Here is a 21,517-nt window from a genome sequence, read left to right on the forward strand (position 1 = left end):
TCACTAAATTCTGTATCAGTTACTAACAGATCTTTTAAAAGATAAAAGGAAGTACTATCCACTACTACATAATCAAGAATGGATTCGATATTAACAGATTTACTATTATTAAATTTATGTGTAAAATGAGCCGGAATATCAGAGGGAAGCCTTCCATTTATTATGATACAATCTACCTCTAATGATTCCTCCAGTAATAATTTCCCTCTCTTGTTGGTCTTGATATTACTGGGGTATAAAGCTTGTGGTATGTGTAGTGATTCTTCCTTAAGTATGTTCCTAAACAACTCTAGGCTGTAATTGGAAATTTTACAGTTGAGATCCCCTAATAACAATATGTGAGGGGGAAAATCAGAATCTAAAAGATTCTGAATAAAGGAAAAAACCTTTTTTAAACCAACATTAAAACAAGCATCTGGAGTAATATAGGTATTTATCAATACCAATGATTTTTGTTTATCTTCAGTGACGAGATTTAACAGAGTTATTGCTTGGAACAATCTATCAGGGCCCAAATAATGAGCAAAATTCCATCTTATCTTATTCGAGAGTAGACAAGCTATTCCACCCTTAACATGACCTCTCCTAGAAGGGATGGCATTGCCCTCCAGCACATAATAGTCCTTTACCATAGGAAATCTTTCATCGACCCAAGTCTCCTGGAGACAGATCTCGTCTGCCTCTAATGTATATAGATATGTTAGTTTTTCAGAGTTGTTTTTTATTCCTGCCGTGTTCCATGAAATTATTTTTAAATTAGTGTTAAAGACAGGAATACGGTTTTGGAAAAGAGATAGATTTGCTTGACAGAACACCTGGCAACCAATTTCATTTGTGACTTTCTTCTACTAGGTTTGATTGACAAGAGACAGGGTTTTTGTAAGTTACATGCCTTTCATTCTTTGAAATACACATTTTTAATTCGTCAGTTTTTAGAGACCGGTCTGTGTTGCCTATAATTGCAACAGAGAATGTTGGGAGGTTTATGCGACTGTCATTACAAGATTTTATGAAATAAGGAATAACATCAATCCCCTTACATTGTAATCCTTCAGACCATTGAAGAATATGATTACTTTAATTTTGGAGTGAAATTTAACCCTTGCTACTTTCCCAACCTCAGATTTTAAAATAGAGACTACATCTATATCATTAGTTTGGATAAATTTTAAACTTTCGATCTCCTGAAGACAATTCAAGAGGACAGATCTATTTATGATAAGATCCTTATCAAATAAAGGAATGAAATCTAGGAAAGCGGAATCAACACTTTCCTTTTCAACGACCATATTTGATCGATTAGATGACCTTTTATTTTCCGTCATATCGGGGAAAGGCTCGGCTAAAGGGTTAAGTTCCGGAAATAGGATGTTAAGGGGATTTCTCTCATCGGCAGATCCTAGAGTATTCACTGTCCCTGTTGGTTCAATTGCCAAAGTTATTTGGTCAGATTTAGTTTGCCTAGTGTTATCTTGAAATAAGTTAGGCAAGGGTTCTTGTGGAATTCTTTTTTCAATAGGAGTATCTGGGTTTTTGTCGAAATAAATGTTCCTCTGCCTCTTTTTAGCATATCTACGAATAGGTTTCCTCTTTTTCCCTCTATGCTTTTTTTGTTTTCCTATTACTTCCTTTTTTTCGTCGTTAGAGGATTCCAAAATATCCTCTTTTTTTCTTCGTTTATGTGAGGTTTGAGTATAGGAAATATTTCCTTATCACTCCTTTTTTCAGGGTCGGACAGTATTTCTATTTCTTGTTCCTGTTCAGAAATACAGTTAGCTGCGGCTGTTTTTATTTTTTTATCTTCCGGGGGATTCCCCGGGATAGCTGTTACTTTCCTTCCAGTGATGACAGGACATGTATTATTTTGTTCATTTGGAATTAAATCTAAAATTTGAGAGATACTTCCAAGATCTTTTTCAGACAACTTCTCTAAATTTTCATTCGCTACTATTATAGGTAGCTTGTATTGTGGACTGGAATCAGTCTCTTGTCTACTATTTAATAGTACCCTGAGTATCTGTGTTACCATCTCCAATACACAATCCGAACCCCAACAAATTTTTCTAGCAATAATAAGATAGAGGATAGTAGATGTTCTAGAGAAACCAAAGAGTCAGAAATTGGCTTATCCATCCTAGCAGGGGGATTGGGCTGAGAATTAATCATATTAAGAACAGGACTTGCTGAAAAATTTACTTGAGAAAGGGAAAAATGTGAATCAGTGGATGGGGTACTACTAAACAGTTGAAGGCCTGGGGTTGCTAATACATTTGGAATATTAGTTTGATCCGAGACTGATTTATGTTCAGGGTCAGATTGTCTCTTTTGGTGCGCTATATCTATGTCAGGTAAGGTAAAATCATTTCCAGTAGAAGCCATAGGAAGAGGTAAACCAAGAGAAACAGTTAAGCCTTCCTCTACTGAGGGAGACTATGGACTAACCCCTCAATTGGTTTGGTGGTGGGTTCATGAGGAGATACAATATTATTTTTACTTAGGACACCTGAAGTTTACTTTAATTGCCTCTGTAAATTTGGGGAATCGAGAGGGCCAACCATCTCGGTTTTACATACAGATATATCCGAATGTAGAGCGCCAACCAGCTTACTACATCCATTGGTTATAGGTTGACCTTCCTCTTCCCCCTTATAATTAGTTTCTTCTGGTTTCAAACCCCCAGACGGAGCATTATCCTTTCCCCTTTCCCATAAACTATACAATTGACCTTTACCCTTTAGCAATAGAGCAGGAGTATCTTTGTTTCGTAAAGGATTTGATTTAGTCTTAGAACAGATCCTGCCCACTAACACACGCCCAGATCTTAATTTTTTTGCCGTCATTTTAGAACAACTAAATCTCAGCAAAAGGAACCATACAAATTTAAGACAGTACAATGACCGTATATCGAATGAGAGATCCCAGCCCACTATAGTGATTTAAGAAAAATATAGACACAGGTTACTTCAAGTCCGTCCCTATTGTAGAGGGGCTGTGGGATAGAATTGATGCATATATCAAATACAGTAGTATATCCGAGGATACAGACCTAAGGGGTATGCCCAGCCCAACCTACTCCAGCCTCGGAGGGCCTCAGAGGGCCCGCCCTTTGCCCGGGCTTAGCCCCGGGCTGAGTCCCGCACGAGTCCCACGATGCACGATGGGAGTTTGATTAAATACGGAAAAGTAGGCGGGCACGCCCGGGAAGAGGCACCAGCTGTGGGTGTTAGGTAGAATGCTGGTCCTCGCAGTCCCGGGCTTCTGTTCTCACTCCTCCAAACTAGGCAAGTCCGTGTATTTCACAGTCTCCCAGTGGCCCTCAATGTCCAGCCAACAAGGGATTCCAAACAGCAGCGATCAGGCAGAGAAAGCGCCAAGGTTCACAATCCTGCTAGCGGCGGCTCCCGCGAAGCGGGGGCCGTGAGCGGTGATGAAGCGGTGAGAGGAGGCGGGGCACGCCCGGGAAGAGGCACCAGCTGTGGGTGTTAGGCAGAATGCTGGTCCTCGCAATCCCGGGCTCCCGTTCTCACTCCTCCAAACTAGGCAAGCCCCTGTAGTTCACAGCCTCCCAGTGGCCCTCAATGTCCAGCCAACAAGGGATTCCAAACAGCAGCGATCAGGCAGAGAAAGCGCCAAGGTCCACAGTCCTGCTAAGAGCGGCTCCCGCGAAGCGGGGGCCGCGAGCGGTGATAAAGCGGTGAGAGGAGGCGGGGCACGCCCGGGAAGAGGCACCAGCTGTGGGTGTTAGGCAGAATGCTGGTCCTCGCAGTCCCGGGCTCCCATTCTCACTCCTCCAAACTAGGCAAGTCCCTGTAGTTCACAGCCTCCCAGTGGCCCTCAATGTCTAGCCAACAAGGGATTCCAAACAGCAGCGATCAGGCAGAGAAAGCGCCACGGTCCACAATCCTGCTACAAGCGGCTCCCGCGAAGCGGGGGTCGCGAGCGGTGATGAAGCGGTGAGAGGAGGCAGGGCACGCCCGGGAAGAGGCACCAGCGGTAGGTGTTAGGCAGAATGCTGGTCCTCGCAATCCCGGGCTCCCGTTCTCACTCCTCCAAACTAGGCAAGTCCGTGTAGTTCACAGCCTCCCAGGGGCCCTCAATGTCCAGCCAAGAAGGGATTCCAAACAGAAGCGATCAGGCAGAGAAAGTGCCAAGGTCCACAATCCTGCTACGAGCGGCTCCCGCGAAGCGGGGGCCGCGAGCGGTGATGAAGCGGTGAGAGGAGGCGGGGCACTACCGGGAAGAGGCACCAGCTGTGGGTGTTAGGCAGAATGCTGGTCCTCGCAGTCCTGGGCTCCCGTCCTCATAACTAGGCAAGTCCGTGTAGTTCACAGCCTCCCAGTGGCCCTCAATGTCCAGCCAACAAGGGATTCCAAACAGCAGCGATCAGGCAGAGAAAGCGCCAAGGTCCACAATCCTGCTACGAGCGGCTCCCGCGAAGCGGGGGCCGCGAGCGGTGATAGGAGACGGGGCATGCCCGGGAAGAGGCACCAGCTGTGGGTGTTAGGCAGAATGCTGATCCTCGCAAATCCCGGGCTCCCGTTCTCACTCCTCCAAACTAGGCAGGTCCGTGTAGTTCACAGCCTCCCAGTGGCCCTCAATGTCCAGCCAACAAGGGATTCCAAACAGCAGCGATCAGGCAGAGAAAGCGCCATGGGCCACAATCCTGCTACGAGCGGCTCCCGCGAAGCAGGGGCCGCAAGCGGTGATGAAGCGGTGAGAGGAGGCGGGGCACGCCCGGGAAGAGGCACCAGCTGTGGGTGTTAGGCAGAATGCTGGTCCTCGCAGTCCCGGGCTCCCGTTCTCACTCCTCCAAACTAGGCAAGTCTGTGTAGTTCACAGCCTCCCAGTGGCCCTCAATGTCCAGCCAACAAGGGATTTCAAACAGCAGTGATCAGGCAGAGAAAGCGCCAAAGTCCACAATCCTACTACGAGCGGCTCCCGCGAATTGGGGGCCGCGAGCGGTGATGAAGCGGTGAGAGGAGGCGGGGCACGCCCGGGAAGAGGCACCAGCTGTGGGTGTTAGGCAGAATGCTGGTCCTCACAATCCCGGGCTCCCGTTCTCACTCCTCCAAACTAGGCAAGTCCGTGTAGTTCACAGCCTCCCAGTGGCCCTCAATGTCCAGCCAACAAGGGATTCCAAACAGCAGCGATCAGGCAGAGAAAGCGCCAAGGTCCACAATCCTGCTACGAGCTGCTCCTGTGAAGCGGGGGCCGCGAGCGGTGATGAAGCGGTGAGAGGAGGCGGGGCACGCCCGGGAAGAGGCACCAGCTGTGGGTGTTAGGCAGAATGCTGGTCCTCGCAGTCCCGGGCTCCCATTCTTACTCCTCCAAACTAGGCAAGTCTGTGTAGTTCACAGCCTCCCAGTGGCCCTCAATGTCCAGCCAACAAGGGATTCCAAACAGCAGCGATCAGGCAGAGAAAGCGCCAAGGTCCACAATCCTGCTACGAGCGGCACCCCACTTCAGTCTACATTAATTTGAGGTAGGTGCTGGACACTAATCGAAATTAATTTACTATTCCCACTCCAGTCTACATTAATTTGGGGTAGGTGCTGGACACTAATGAAATATAATTTACTATTCCCACTCCAGTCTACAATAATTTGGGGTAGGTGCTGGACACTAATTAAATATAATTTACTATTCCCACTCCAGTCTACATTAATTTGTGGTAGGTGCTGGACACTAATTAAAATTAATGTACTATTCCCACTCCAGTCTACATTAATTTGGGCTAGGTGCTGGACACTAATTAAATATAATTTACTATTCCCACTCCAGTCTACATTAATTTGGGGTAGGTGCTGGACACTAATTAAATATAATTTACTATTCCCACTCCAGTCTACATTAATTTGGGGTAGGTACTGGACACTAATTAAATATATTTTACTATTCCCACTCCAGTCTACATTAATTTGTGGTAGGTGCTGGACACTAATTAAAGTTAATTTACTATTCCCACTCCATTTTACATTAATTTGGGGTAGGTGCTGGACACTAATTAAATATAATTTACTATTCCCACTCCAGTCTACAATAATTTGGGGTAGGGGCTGGACACTAATTAAATATAATTTACTATTCCCACTCCAGTCTACATTAATTTGAGGTAGGTGTTGGAAACTAATTGAAATTAATTTACTATTCCCACTCCAGTCTACATTAATTAGGGGTAGGTTCTGGGCACTAATTTAATATAATTTACTATTCCCACTCCAGTCTACATTAAATTGGGGTAGGTGCTGGACACTAATTAAAATTAATTTTCTATTCCTACTCCAGTCTACAATAATTTGAGGTAGGTGCTGGACACTAATTAAATATAATTTAATATTCCCACTGTAGTCTACATTAATTTGGGGTATGTGCTGGACACTAATTAAATATAATTTACTATTCCCACTCCAGTCTTCATTAATTTGGGGTAGGTGCTGGACACTAATTAAATATAATTTACTATTCCCACTCCATTCTACATTAATTTGGGGTAGGTGCTGGACACTATTAAAAAATAAATATTTCCCAATCCAATCTGTACAATAAAAATTAATAAAATACTAAAATAATATATAAAAAAATTTTTAGTCAACATTTTAAAAATTAACATTTTTAAACAATTTGTTAAAAAAATAATATTTTTTTTAAATGTTTTAATATTTAAATAAATATTAGATTTTTCCAAAACACTTCCCACCATTATCCCCTATAACTAGCACAACTCACTCCTAAATTATTATATACATTTTTGAAATGTTAACTTTTTATTAAAAAAAAATTTACATTTAAATTTTGTAAAATTATATATATTTTTTTTATAAAATTGGCTAACAAATTTTAAATGTTTAAAAACTCGGGGGGCGCTAGAGGGCGCACTGCGGGATGGTTGGCTAGTCAGTCAGCTCCGCCGGACGGGTGCAAACAAAAGCAGATATGCACCTCTGAAAATACCCCCAGGGCGAAGATAAGGATACCATTGGCAATCGGAACATGACCCACATCCACTAGCAGTGTCAAAATTCCTACCTGATGGTTGATGTTGGTCGAACAGGTGAAAAAACGGAGCGGAGGCGAAGGGCGAACTAAGATAGCCGCTCCCGGTGATCGACTCTGCTGGACATAAGCCTGCAACCACAAACGGGACTGAGAGACGCGCTGACTAAATTGCGACCTCACAGTAGTCAGACCGCAGGATGCCAAAACGGTAATGTGCAGCATTGAAGGGAACGTAAGCAGAGAAACTTAAGCAGTTGCGCTCCACGGCGGTCAAAATGGCGGCGACAATGGAACGCAAAATGTACACGGCGATGGTGAGCTGCTGCGGGGACGCATGAGGGCAGAGAGACTCAGGGTGATCCAGCCAGCAAAGCGACTGAAGCGGCATGAAAGGGTAGAACCTCACGGACTCATGCACAACTCCTGCTCGATCGGGGGAAGAGCTGCCAACCTACGGAATCAGAAGAGATATGAAAAAATGGCGCCTATCACTCAGTGACGGAGCCGAGTTAACAACCCAGCGGATTGACTGCCAAAAGGAACCGTGAGTGACCCGCTAAAGCCTGCACATCAGACACGGGGGAAAACGTGAGGATAAGGCAGGCTGCACGACAAAACCTCACAGGCTACTAGCGAGGTGGGTGATGCACAGGGGACTGCATGCGTGCCATCAGCGGGCTGTGGGTGAGCGTTCAGTATGGTGGTGCAGATAGGCAATAAACATAGTCCTAACGCTCCCGGGAAACGAATCTTCCACAAGGCGCTGGGGACATAATCAGAGCCAACATAGTGAAGCGCAGTGCAACTAACAAGGAGCCCTACAGCTGCCATCTCAGCCCCTGAATTCCTGTTGTACGACTATAAGGCGACCATGCGGATGAACAGATTAGCAGATGCATAACTCTACATCGCAGCGGACGGCGAAAACACCCCAAAGACGCACTCTCGCCACCACGCGAGCAGCAACACCAGTAAACCCAGGGAACCCGCGACAAAGCCCCCTAAAGTACACCACTACCATGGGAAAACCGGATATGCAGCAAACTAAACTGCCCTTTGAGGCCAGGAAGCAAAACAAAACCAATGTGACCACATCAGATGCAGAAGGGGAGCAAGACACCAATGAGAGGACCGGCATGGAGGCAGTCCTAAGGGCGATCCAACAAAGTCTGCAGGAGATGAATAACAAGCTAGACAATGTGGTGCAACTGGTAGACAGTATGGCGGCGAAAATAGAAAAGCACGACGAGCGGATAGTGGAGGCGAAACAAAGGATCTCCAGAGTAGAGGACGACTCCAGAACCACGACGAAGGTGTGCGACGGCATGGAAAAAACGTTGGAGGTCCTCAAAGCTAAGGTGGAGGACCAAGAAGCGAGATTGAGACGAAATAACGTCCGCATATCAGGCCTGCCGGAATCCACAAACACTGGCAGAATGGAAAGCTACATTGAGACATTGCTGACAGAACTATTTGGAGCTGAAAACCTATCTTCTGTGTGCCTCGTCGAACGTGCGCACCGCTCCCTGGCGCAAACTCCAAAACCAGAGCAACTCCGTGCATGATAATTGCCCGCCTACTCAACTACCGAGACAGGGTCACAGCCCTCAGACTGGCCAGAGAAAAGGGTAAAATCACTTATCAAGGCAATACCCTGGAATTCTACCCTGACCATACAATGGCGGTGCAGCTGGCATGCAAGGAATTCGCACCAGTTAAAAAGAAGCTGCGAGAGCTGGGTGTTGAATATGCAATGTTATATCCAGCGAAGCTCAAAATCACAAACGCGGGCAAACCCGTGGTTCTTCCAACGGTACAAGCAGCGCAGGAATATGTCAAGAAGATGGGCAAACGGCGCAAGACACAAGACAGAGATGACCGGACCAGCGATAACGATTGAGCCGCTGAAAAAAACATGTGTCACCGATGTATACAGAACTACATGATACAGGTGACGCCTCTGAACTCACACCACGCTGAAATTTTGCGGGTATAAGTTGCGGCAATTAGAGACTTACAGACGTCACCCAAAGAGTGAGATAACAACACCTGTGAAGGTGCACGAACAGGAACTGTTGACATTTTGGTTGTGAACCAGAGTTCTGCTTAGTGAGTAATCTGACAGTCCGGACAGGCTATGGGACAAGTAAGGAACCACGGTGCTGGAGCATGTGCGCGAGGCCGCATGGGGGTGGCAAAATGTTGCGGCGCCGTACATGCTGGCTGGTGAACACTGGGCCCAACTTGCGCAACTGAGAAGGTGAGGACCACTATGAAATCAGTGGGGAGGGAACTGCTGTGAACTCAAGTACCATATCAGATCTCAGACATACCAATGTAAAGTGGGACACTGTACACTTGTAGTTGTGATGCATTCGATTGCTAACTGACTATGGCGGGGGAAGAGAGGTGAAAACAAAGTAGAATAGTATGACATTAGCGAACGCACCCGTCCACATCCACTATGTGGATGGAGACGTGTGCACCTGGTGACACCCCCAAGCGGGTGCGCCCCAATTCAAGTTTTGCTACTAGTTTTGTTACCACATGGAGATGGCTTTGGCAAAGTTGGGGTGCTAAAGTGGGAGGGGGAAGGAGGGGGGAATTGGGAATTGTTCGGATTAATTCACTGTGTCTGAGAAGCATTGCGACCTCTTTATCTACTGAATGCACTGTAATTAACGTTATGCTCGTGGCCAGAGCAGGTACACTCACATGCAGGATGGAAAACACGGCTACCCTACTGTGTGGGGAGGGGAGCTCAAGCAATAGCCAGCGGAATCCACAATTGCAGACGTGATGCACGCCTCCACGTTGAAATTTATCACGTGGAATGTCAGGGGCCTGGGCAATCCGAAGAAAATTCGGCAGATGTTTGCATATTTTGACAGATTGCATGTGGATATAGCCTTCCTGCAGGAAACGCACATAGCGGCCGCCAACACATCCACATTGGGAGCCAGATGGGCAGAATCGGTCACCAACTCTAACTACTCTTCCTACTCTCGAGGGGTTAGCATCTTAATCAGAAAGGGGGAGCATTTCGATATCTCGGTCACACACAGGGACTCCGGGGGCAGGAGTGTAGTGGTGGTGGGCACTGTGAGGCAACACAAGATGGCATTGGTGAACACATATGGCCCGAACATAGATGACCCGGGTTTCTTTGAGAAAGTATGGAACACATTGGCAGATATCCAGGTCGAACATATTTTATGGGGAGGGGACCTCAACATAGCACTAAAGGAGGGGCTTGACAGATCGCCAAACACACTGGAACCACACGTACAGGCGAGGGCGACACTCCAAAACATTCTGCAAGACCTACAAATGGGGGACATATGGAGAGTCCAACACCCTGGAGAGCTAGCGGCAACGCACATTAATGCTGCACATAAAAGTTGGTCCAGGCTAGACTACTGGCTAGGTACACAGGAAGTGATGTCATGGGCCATCCGCATAAAACATCTCCCACAAACACTTTCGGATCACAGCCCTGTAATGTTGGAGATAGACATACCGCGCTATGTGCCCCCACCCTTCACATGGAGATTTAATGCTACAGCCTTACGAGACCCATTATACGTCGACACTATACATAAAGCAATACTAGACTACTTTGAATTAAACAGCCCCACGACAGAAGACCCTTGCCTACTGTGGGAAGCCTTCAAGGCTACATTGCGGGGGGTGTGCATTAGCACGACCACAGGCATATTAAAAGATATAAGACAACAGCTGAAAACACACGAAAACGCCATACACACACTGGAACACAGATATACACAAACGAAAGACACAGCACTATTAGGGGAAATACAGGTTCTCCTAACAGAACATAGACAATTTGCAGAAGATGAGCTTAAATATATCTCCAAACGAAAAACGGGTAGGAGGTATGGAGAGGGGGGGGGTAAACCAGGTAGAGCTCTAGCTGAGAAAATATGCACTGGGCGACAGCCACAAAACATTACGGCTATCAAAACCAAAGAGGGTAACGTGACACACGATATAAAAGGGATACTGGGTGAATTCATGAACACATACGGCACACTCTATGAGGCACGCCCCTCACTACCACAAGAGGAATTACTAGAGTACATGGCGGATGTAGAAATAGCGTGGCTGTCTGATGGGCACAGAGAATACCTGTCTCGCCCTATCACGGTAGAAGAGGTAGTAGACACCATCAAACGTCTCCCAAATGGCAAAGCACCAGGGCCAGACGGCTTCACGATAGAATTCTATAAAACATTTGCGGACCTGCTCGCCCCACACTTAGTGAGGCTATATGGGGAGGCGCACGAGGTGCAAGAGCTTCCGACATCTATGAGGGAAGCCTTGCTAATAGCTTTACTAAACCCAGGCAAAGATGGGGAACATTGCGACTCATACCACCCACTATCTCTCATAAACGTGGACACCAAAATTATAGCCAGTTTATTGGCAGACAGACTAAAGCCACTCATGCCACTACTAATAAGGCCCGACCAATCTGGCTTCATACCAGACAGGTCAACGACACATAACACACGCACCTTATTTGCGCTGGCACATTATCTGGCCCCGGAAGTAAAGGCAGTGGCGGTTCTGTTAGACGCGGCCAAAGCGTTTGACACGATAGATTGGCCATTTCTACACGCAGTCCTAATACGTATGGGGTTTCCTCCAATCTTCATAGGCTGGATCACGATGATCTACACAAATTTGACATCACGCATTAGGGTGAACAGACATATCTCGGACCCTATTGCTATATGTCGTGGCACTAGGCAGGGGTGTCCACTCTCCCCGATGCTTTTTGCTTTAGTACTAAAGCCCCTAGCTTGTAAAATTCGACAACACCACCACTACTCAGCCATACAGCTACCGACACGCCCGATACACATCTCCCTGTACGCGGACGATATGGTGCTCTACGTAAAAAATCCGGAGCAGCATCTTAACCCACTACTACGCGAATAAATCAATTTTGGCCAGCACTCAGGTCTCCAGATCAACTGGGCTAAGTCCCTCGTCCTGGCGTTAACGGACGGCACACACCCAACGGCCATGGACTATCCACTAGAGTGGCAGGATGAGCCGACCAGATACTTGGGAGTATGGTTTCACAGGGACCCGGAACTAGTTATCCGGACCAACTATGAGAGAGCAATCTCATCATTAGATGAGAAGATTCAACGATGGAATAAGCTACCGTTATCACTGGCGGACAGGGTGGCAATTGTGAAAATGGTGCTCCTACCCAAGTTCCTGTACTTGTTTAATAACATCCCAATTAAACCTCCTGTGGAGGTATTCCGAAATATCAAAAAATTGGTACTAAATCTGATTTGGGCTGGAAAACAAGCCAGTTTGGAGTTACAGATGATGACAATACCATATGCTGCGGGGGGTTTCAAAGTGCCAGATCTATATCTGTATTATTTATGCGCACAAGCGCAATTCGCGCACTACTGGTACCACGAGATTCCTTTCCTGTCACATGTGGCGGTGGAAGCTGGTGATGCCGACCCGGTTCCGTTGTCCAGCATACTGCCGCATAAACGAGCTAGATTACACGAACGGGACATAAATTCAGTAAACACCACCGTGGAAGCGTGGAGGCTGATGGGCAAGGTGACTAATCGCCTCCCGCTCTATGCACCAGCACTCCCACTGGCACATCACCCGGCGCTTTCGGTTACACAAGAGCAGATTGGGATGGAGTTACTGAGACGAGCAGGCATTGATAGGATGGGAGACTAGTATAAAGATGGGGTCTTTCAATCCCTGGACAAACTGGACTACATTAGCAATCCGACACTACTATTCAGCTTTAACTATTACAGGTTACAGAGGGCGGTAAAAGAGTACTTTCCTACGTTCCCTGAAGAACCCCAGACCTTGACTTCCTTGCAACTAGTTCTCACCACACCCACCGCCTCCCACCTAGTGTCGAAACTATACACAACCATGCAGAATGACATTGGCAGAGACACAGAAGGGATGAGAGGTAAATGGAGCGAGGTCTTGGATGATACGTTGTCAGAGGAAGACTGGGCAACTACATGCCTACTCACTGGCATGTTAACTGCAAATGATAACCTGAGGATCATCCATTATAAATATGTGCACCAAATGTACTACACGCCTCAGAGGCTTCAGAGATACGGGTTGAGGGAAGACTCTAGATGTGTAAGATGCGGGAAGGAAGATGCAGACTTCATGGATTTAGCTTGGCATTGTCGCTCTGTGGCGAGATACTGAGAGCAGGTGACAAAGGCCATAGGTGACATGCTAGGGATAACTCTGGAATGTAAGGCCAAGATATGTTTGTTGGGTATTGTCCCGCAACTAAGGGCGATGCGGCGTAGGTTCTGCGTGGTAGCACTTTTGATGGCGAAAAGAAGGGTTTCCTTACATTGGAACAGAAAGATAGGGCCGAAAATGAAAACTTGGCTGGAAGATCTGACGTACTGCTGTGACACACTGGCCACTTATGAAGAGGAACTGCTGTTAGGTTCACGCCCCAAGGACTATTGGATGTACCTTCGTGACTACTTATTGAAGCACACACCAGAACAAACAGTATAGAGGGACCGTAGATGAACTGCGACATAGTGCATAGGGATAAATCATACACAGTTCTTAATGGAGAGGAAGAATGCTGTGACACAGTGACTGTTGATATTAAATGTCAGGTTGTTTTATTATAGTTAAAGGTGTCTGAACTATTTAAAAAAAAAAGAATATAAAATTGTAAGAACATGGACATACTTTGCAGCGTGTATAGCACTGTTTCACAGTACAAATGCTTTTACATATTGCGCCGCCGGTCCCAACGATGTCGGCTGATGGGCTGTGTACAGAAATCAAAGTTGTATGTGAATTGGACAAATGTATAGGCGGCCTAATAAGGTTGTAGGCGCACATATGTATTTTACCTCTGTGAAATGTGCAATAAACATCTTACACCCAAAAAAAAAATGTTTAAAAACTTCCCACCTGTTAGGCTCCTGCCCAACCCACACACTGCAGGAACGAGGCGTATCCCAACCACTTCCCCGACTCACCGGTCACTCACTAGATGGTACAGATGAGTAAACCAATGAACCAGAAAAGGGGGTGGAAATAAAGGCACCAAACCTTCCACCCCTGTAGAGCGTAGATCAAAATAACACCCTCCTCCTCGCTTCCGCACCTGCATAGACAGGGAAACAAAAAGATACACCACAAAATAACCTTCAGTCCCCAATCCTACCTTTGTAACCAGAAGACCATATCCAGCAGTTCACCACACATGCACTTACCAGAAACAAATGCAGGGTTTGCTCCGAGGGGGTTTATCTTGCAAAAATAAGACTAGTTATTCGGGTGTTTAGGTTTGGGGCGTGATGGGATTTCACAGGGTAAAAAACATGCCAAAATAACGTGCATGAACGAAAAACCCCTGTGTCTCAAAAAAGGGAAGTGAGGGGGATAACCTAGGGTGTTGAGAAACGATAACAACTCGTCTCTCGGGAAAATGACCGAAAGGCAATCCCAGCCGGGATACGGCTCAAACATCATATCCGCCCATAACAAGGCGGAACGGTTACCACAAGACTTGTATACCACCTAAACGCCTAGCGTCTGTTGCTTTTTGATCTTACAACGTCTCGGGTACAAAAGAAAAAAGACACCAAGTAGTGTCTGACAAACAGGAGCCCCTGGATGTCGTTGGCGAATCTCTAATAAGAGACGGGGGAAACAAAAACAAGTAAACTAACTAACTAACTACAGGGACACGGGAAGGGGAAACAGGAGGGAGGAAACAGGTAGTTAACAACAGCGGGAATCAGGGCAAGGGGTAGGGAAAAAAGGCAATACTCTAACGATTCTCACGAGCCCGTGAGAACCAGCAACAACCAACAGCTTCACAGGAACCAAGATAGCGGGAACCCACACGTTAGCAATAACAAGCAACAACACTATGATAGGACTCCCTTTTATACAGCTGGCGTGTCATGTGACGGCGAAGATATGGTCATCAAAAGAGGACTGGGGACCGAATCCTAACACCACCCTTATCCCCTATAAACAATACAAATCAATAACAAGTTTTTTTTTTTAAATCTACATTTTTATAATTTTTTTTATTTTAAAATATTAAAAAATTACCTATAATATCTTCTTTTTAAAAACTATCCCCACCCTTATCCACTATAAACACTTCAACTCAATCCTACATTTTGTAAAAATGTTTCAAAATGTAAAAATGTTTTAAATAATTTTTTTAAAAAAAATTAATACATTTTAAAATTAAAACTATAATATCTACATTTTTAAAACACTCCCCACCCTTATCCCCTATAAACCCAACATCCTGCTCCTAAAATATTTTCTATAAATATATTAAATATTTTTTAAAAATTCTAAAATAAAGTCTAATTTTTACTATATAACTTTTCATTTATATATTTTTAAAACACTCCCCACACTTATCCCCTATAAACCCAACATCCCGCTCCTAAACCTATATATACATTTTAAACAAACATGAAAAATTTCATTTTATAAACACATTAAAATGACAAAATTACTATACAAACAACAAATTCACATAAATAAACAAATATTACTAAAAACTACACTTTATCGATATTTTAACACAACGATATATTCACATTCGATATTTTTAACATCAATATAAAAATACACCTACAACAAAACGATATTTTTGAAGTCGATATTAGATAATTCGATATATATTACCATCGATATTAAAACATCGAAAGTTTGTCACATCGATATTAAAATTCGATATTATGTCTACTTACCATGAAAAAGGTGGAAGGCTTTCTGCCTTCTGGCAAATAAATTAAAAGTAATACAGAGGTGTAATTTTATATGGGAGGAATTAGGAGAATCATACAATTCAGGAAATATGTGGAATTTTCTTTGACTACTATACTACACTCTATGCTGCAGTGCCAGGAGAGGAGGAGCTTCAGGACAAATACCTGGATTGTCCCCCCCCCCCTGCTTCCACAAGAGTTGCATGAAGTTCTACAATCTCCTGTAATTTCACAGGAAGTCAGCACACAAAACACAAGGTTCCACATAATAATAAAGCATAAGGCCCGAAGGGATTCATTGCTTCCTACTACCGGGCGTTTCAAGACCTACTCTATGGTCTCTTGAATAAGCCTATTTTTTTTAATTATATTGGATTGGCAGGCTCTGTAATGGTGACCATGACTGAGTCCACAATAATGGTTATACCCAAAGCAGGAAAAGACCCTCAGTTAGGCACATTGTATTTTCCGACTCAGCTCATTAATCAGAATGCAAAAATGTTTACGAAAATCTTAACCCCCTGCCTGCATTCAATCTGACCCAAGACTATTTCACCACTACCATCGGGCTTCATTGAAGGATACCAGATTAATGACAAAATTAGATTAGCTATGAACGTAGCCAGTATAGCTGTGAAAAAAAAATACATATGGCTGGTCCTTTTCTTGCTTGATGTGAAGAAGGCCTTCAATTGAGTTGAGTTATCTAAAAAAGTGCTGGCAAAATATGACTCATATTTGGCCCAAATTTTACTCTTTAATTTTGGCTAATGTTGGCCACCTAGTAGTGTGAATTAAGATCCATTATGAGCCTTCTCAAAAGATCTATCTTGGAAGAGGCACTAGACAAGGGTGTACTGTTTCCCCTTTGATATTTGCTTTTAATTATGGAACTCCTAATTGCGAAAATAAATGCAAATTTGTCAATACAAGTTTAACTACTAAAATGGGAACTTATAAACTGTCCCTCTTTTCTGATGACATTATATGCCTTGTGACAAACCCAGGCACCTCCTTAGCAGCATTATTCAGACTAGAGAAGTTCCTACAAGTGAATAGGAGTTTAAGATCAACTATTCTAAATATTTTGCTATGTCAGTAGCATGCCCCCACACTTACTAGATGACCACAAAACAAGAAATGGCTTCCGACACACCTTTATTCGCTATATTACTTGAGAATTCAAATTTCTAGAACATATGACAGAATATATAGCTGCAACATTTAGTCATTACTGGAAATTTGGTTCAAAGATCTGTATAAGTGAGGTTGCCTGCAATTATCCTGGTTGAGTAAAACCAATTCAATAAAGATGAATTTTCTGCAAAGAATGTTTTACCAGGGCATGGCTTTGCAACGTAAACTCCATAGGTCAGTCACGAAAGATGGTCAGGAACAACATTCCATAACTTGTCTGGGCTAATAAGCAATGCAAGGGCCACACTATTTTGAAACCCCCCGGAGAAAAGAATGGGCTTGCCAGATATCTCTTATGTTACAGTTGCCCTTGATTGGATGAACACTAAAAAGACAAAACTTTGGCTGTTGGTGGAAGTAGTCTACGTCCAGCTCCCTTGGATCATCTGCTGTGGGCTTCTCCCATATCACAGGACATGGCTGGTAGAGGCAATCCCAGCTACGAGTGTTCTCCTGTATCACTTACTGTAATGCTCTGACTTGCAATGAGAAAGTGACACCATTCCCCTCCCCTCTCACACCATTATCTGCTAACATAGGGCCTGATTCACAAAGGGAAACATAGTTGTTTGGTCTAAACTTAGACCAAACATCTAAGTTTAAGACTTTGGAAATTCACAAAGGGCATTTACGGGTGCTATCTTCATGTCCGCACTCTGGGTATAGTAAAAATATTATTATTTACATTCTCAAAGGGTAAGGGGTCCCTTGGATACCCCTTTCCCTATATAAATGGGTTAGGACCACTTTTAAACTAGTGGTAAAGTATTACTGTTTTGCGATTGGAATTTGGCTGCAAAATAGTAATGCATGCCAAACCCACTTCAGTGTATGGGAAGGACGCCCTAAACACACCACTTCCATATACTGAATCACATTTTGCATTTTGTACATTTGAAAATGCATTTTTCTGGTTGCAAATGGCCTGACTAACAGGAAAATGCATTGTACATCTGGCCCAAAGTTACATATTAGCAAAAGTAAGCCATGCCTACTCGATTCAGACATGTTTATGCAGGTTTTTGCTGGTTGCCCATATTCTTACTATATGCGAGTTTGAAATAAAAAAAAATCTTTTTTAATGATTGAACATTACTGATTTCATGGATCTTACCTGCTATTGATATACTCATGATATTATGATGCACTGAAAACTCTACTCAACCTTTATGTCTTGCTATTGGTTATTTGCTATTTGTTCTTTTCATTTTTTGTCTTGATAAGAATACTACTAAAATGTGATCATAGACAGTGCGGTTGGCTGACCCCAAGAGGAAACCATCCCTGTAATGGCATCTAATCGTAGTGAGTCACAATTTCCGACCTACCTCATGAATAATAATGAGATTGTTGGATTGTGACCTACTAAAATTCAGAAATTGTGAATCGTACATAGGTCCGTTTGCAAAATTCCTTTCCATTCACAGAAAGTCTGTGCACAATTTGCGACCACTGTTTCAAATGGAAATTTCATACATAAGGCCCCTAATTTGGTATAAGGCATGAAATCAAACTTCTTCATCTGGAAAAGGAAACGGTAGGAGGGATGTCATCGAAAAGTCACCTGAACCAGTGCATGGCCATCCTGTCGTTCTTCTCAACGCCAACACCTAGGTGAGAGAGAGAATGGGTGAGGTTAGAGCACTTGAGATAGAAAAAGGCCACACAGCCTTGCAAATAGCTGCGCACGTTAATGTGCAGAGAATGACTTGCCTACCAGCAAATCCAGATTTCCTTCATAATTCCTCCATCATTCTCCATTCCCACATGTCCCTTGCAAATAAAATTGCCTGTCAAAACAAGTGCCTTTCATTAAGTGGCAGCTGTAAAACCACACTAGTTATTTATACGCTTCAGAGTACAGATATGATGTCTGTTGATAGGTGATCAAGACACAGCTGCCCTTCACCTCCAGCTGGGGAGGTGGCACAGTACCAGCACTAACAAGCATTGGCATTGCCATCAGGTCTCGCCTTTGGGACCTTATAAGTGTTTAGCCAAAGCTATTGACTTTGCCAATGTCTTTAAGATATGTTGTAGAGCAGTGTGGCTGCTGTGTAGCATGTTGAAAAGTTATAATAAAAAAGTGTTATAAGCATTTTTGTTACCTCATATATAACCAAGAAGACATTATGTACAACTGAACGACCCTATTAAAAAAAAGGTGTTGTAAATGAATCTAGGACCCTAGTGTAATTTTCCCGATTCATGCCCTTATATAGGTATAAATTACCCGATCCTTATATAGGCATAGAAATCATTACCATACTTGGGCTGATCCTATGCAGCCCAAATACGGCATGGCTACTTCCACTAAGTTCCAAGAATCAACAACGATTTCTTAGAAAAACCCGGCTTCAGCAGCTAGGGACTTCCCCTCGACTGAATACTAATTTATCTAGGAAATCATGGAGTTTTCAAAGAACTGAGTCTTTGAGTGACGGTATTAAGTCCAATCATACGTCAAACTCGTCACCTTTAAAGTATAAATATGCCTACATTTGCCCAGACAAACACACAGTGGTTTGGAGCAGATCGACTAACTACTTGCCGACGCCTGCAGCAGCAAGTGCCGAAGGAAGCCGACCCTCCAGCTGACGCACTGAGAGACGCTGTCTTTTCTCCTGACGAGAAATCCAGCTCCAGTGTTTCCAGGCTACCCTTGCGGGTTGCTGGGAAATCGGGAGAGAGAGAGATACAAGACCTCCTTCATTCTAAAACCAAGGTACGGAGCTGATTAGACCCTTAGAGAATTCTTGGATAGATCCTTGGCAGAGAAATACTAAACTTAAGCTACTCCTCACTTACTTTTTCCCTTGTGCTAGACTTAGGTTAGGTACACCGGGGTAGGCGTATTTTAGAAGCACCAGTTGAGTACTTTTAGTCATTATTTTATTACTGTATGTATTTTATATGTTTTAAGGCAATTGATGGCTTAGAAACCATATCATGCTTTTACAGTACCACTTTATAATACTTTTCGTATTATATGCCCTGTACTTTATAACCAGTATTACTATTGTAGCAGTACATTTCTTATGCTTGAGAAAGAAGACTGTTCAATAAATACCTTTTATTGAAAGTGCCCGTCTCTCTATTTTCTCAGCACCTCTGGTGAAACGAAGCATGCACGATTGACTGAGTAAAATAGTTATCTATTGTTTCCGCAACTCTAGAGATTGATTTCTTATTCTTGGGAAACAAAGTTGTCATGTTTATGCGGTTGTCAGAAACTAATCCCTTCTTGTGAATTCAAGAAAGTTTCTGGTGACCTCTGAGCTAGCTGGCACTCACAATTAAGTTTGATATATATACGATAGAGACCTAGTCGACCACAGTCCTACGTCTCATCTATAGTATATGTTATTCCAATGCGCAGAGCCTATTGGGAATATAGGAACTACACTACATGGCGCCCAACGTTTGGTAAGGCAATAATTTAACGCTAGATACTAGAGTAACTCAGTCGTGCTTTTCACACAGACTCCTTTTTTCCCATAAAATACTCCAATAGACGTCTGGAGTGGGTAAAAGGTTAATATCCGCCAAAAGTGAGTAGGACGAAAATCCTATGTATTAGTTTTTGGTTTGTTCAACGTTGAAGGATACAGTGTTCCAAAATATTGTGCACCTAATCTTTGTTTCCTTGAAACTATTCTGAAAAACTCTTCAGTCAGAAAAATAATAATGTCTGACGAAGAATTAGCTGCAGCTCAAGCGGTTTTAGATTACAGAAAAAGGCCGGATAATGACCCGGATGCTATAAACATCCCGGTAAATGTAAGAAAAACTATAACTTATGAACTCATAAATAATGGGGTATCATCGAGAGGTGGTAAAGTAACCTTTGTTATAGAGGCACATAAATATCGGCAAACAGAGGTATTCTATTAATGGATTAATTTTCCTCCGGCAGACGGAGGGACACACGAGTTCCACTACTACAAAGTAAAGGATCCTCCAGAAGAATTTGTTCCTTACAAGGACATTGAAATTCCATTAACTTACCAAGAGCATCATCTCTGGTTTAAAGGCGCCTTACAACATCAAAATCACATTACCAGGCTTGGTCCACTAGGTAGACCAGGAGCTACATGGCCGGTACTAGCCAGATATACACCACATCCTGACATAGAAAATTTGACAGAGCGATACAAAGGGAATGATGGACGGAGCGTTTGAGCAAATCAAACACTCACCCCAGTCATCTTCTCCTTTGATATCATGGAAAATATGACAGGTCGAGAACTGTTAGCCCAGCTTAAACAGTTAATTAAAATACATAGACAATTGGTTCAATATGTCATGCGGACCTTAACAGTCCAACCTACTGTAAGGATTCCACAACACACCCCTCACCAGGGGAACACAAATAAAATCACACCACAGACTATACAATCAGTCACTGGTAAATTACCTGCAAAGATGGAACAAATTCCGTTCCGGTTAGCTCAGAAAATTACTCAAATAGAGGCAGTATTCCCTGATAGTACACCTCATGAGAA

At 43.8% G+C, this 21,517-nt stretch overlaps 1 protein-coding gene across 1 annotated transcript in view; it reads right to left on the bottom strand.

The window, feature by feature from the left end:
• LOC147705940 (uncharacterized) overlaps nt 1-21,517 on the bottom strand; it is a 498,565-nt gene that overhangs the window by 149,592 nt on the left and 327,456 nt on the right. Inside the window, exon 3 of the mRNA XM_086929000.1 lies at nt 18,577-18,622. Within this exon, the coding sequence (XP_086785126.1) occupies nt 18,577-18,622 (46 nt within the window). The remainder of the gene's footprint in view (nt 1-18,576; nt 18,623-21,517) is intronic.

The sequence above is a fragment of the Lissotriton vulgaris genome, chromosome 7 (assembly GCF_964263255.1).
Source record: "Lissotriton vulgaris chromosome 7, aLisVul1.2, whole genome shotgun sequence".
NCBI lineage: Eukaryota > Metazoa > Chordata > Amphibia > Caudata > Salamandridae > Lissotriton > Lissotriton vulgaris.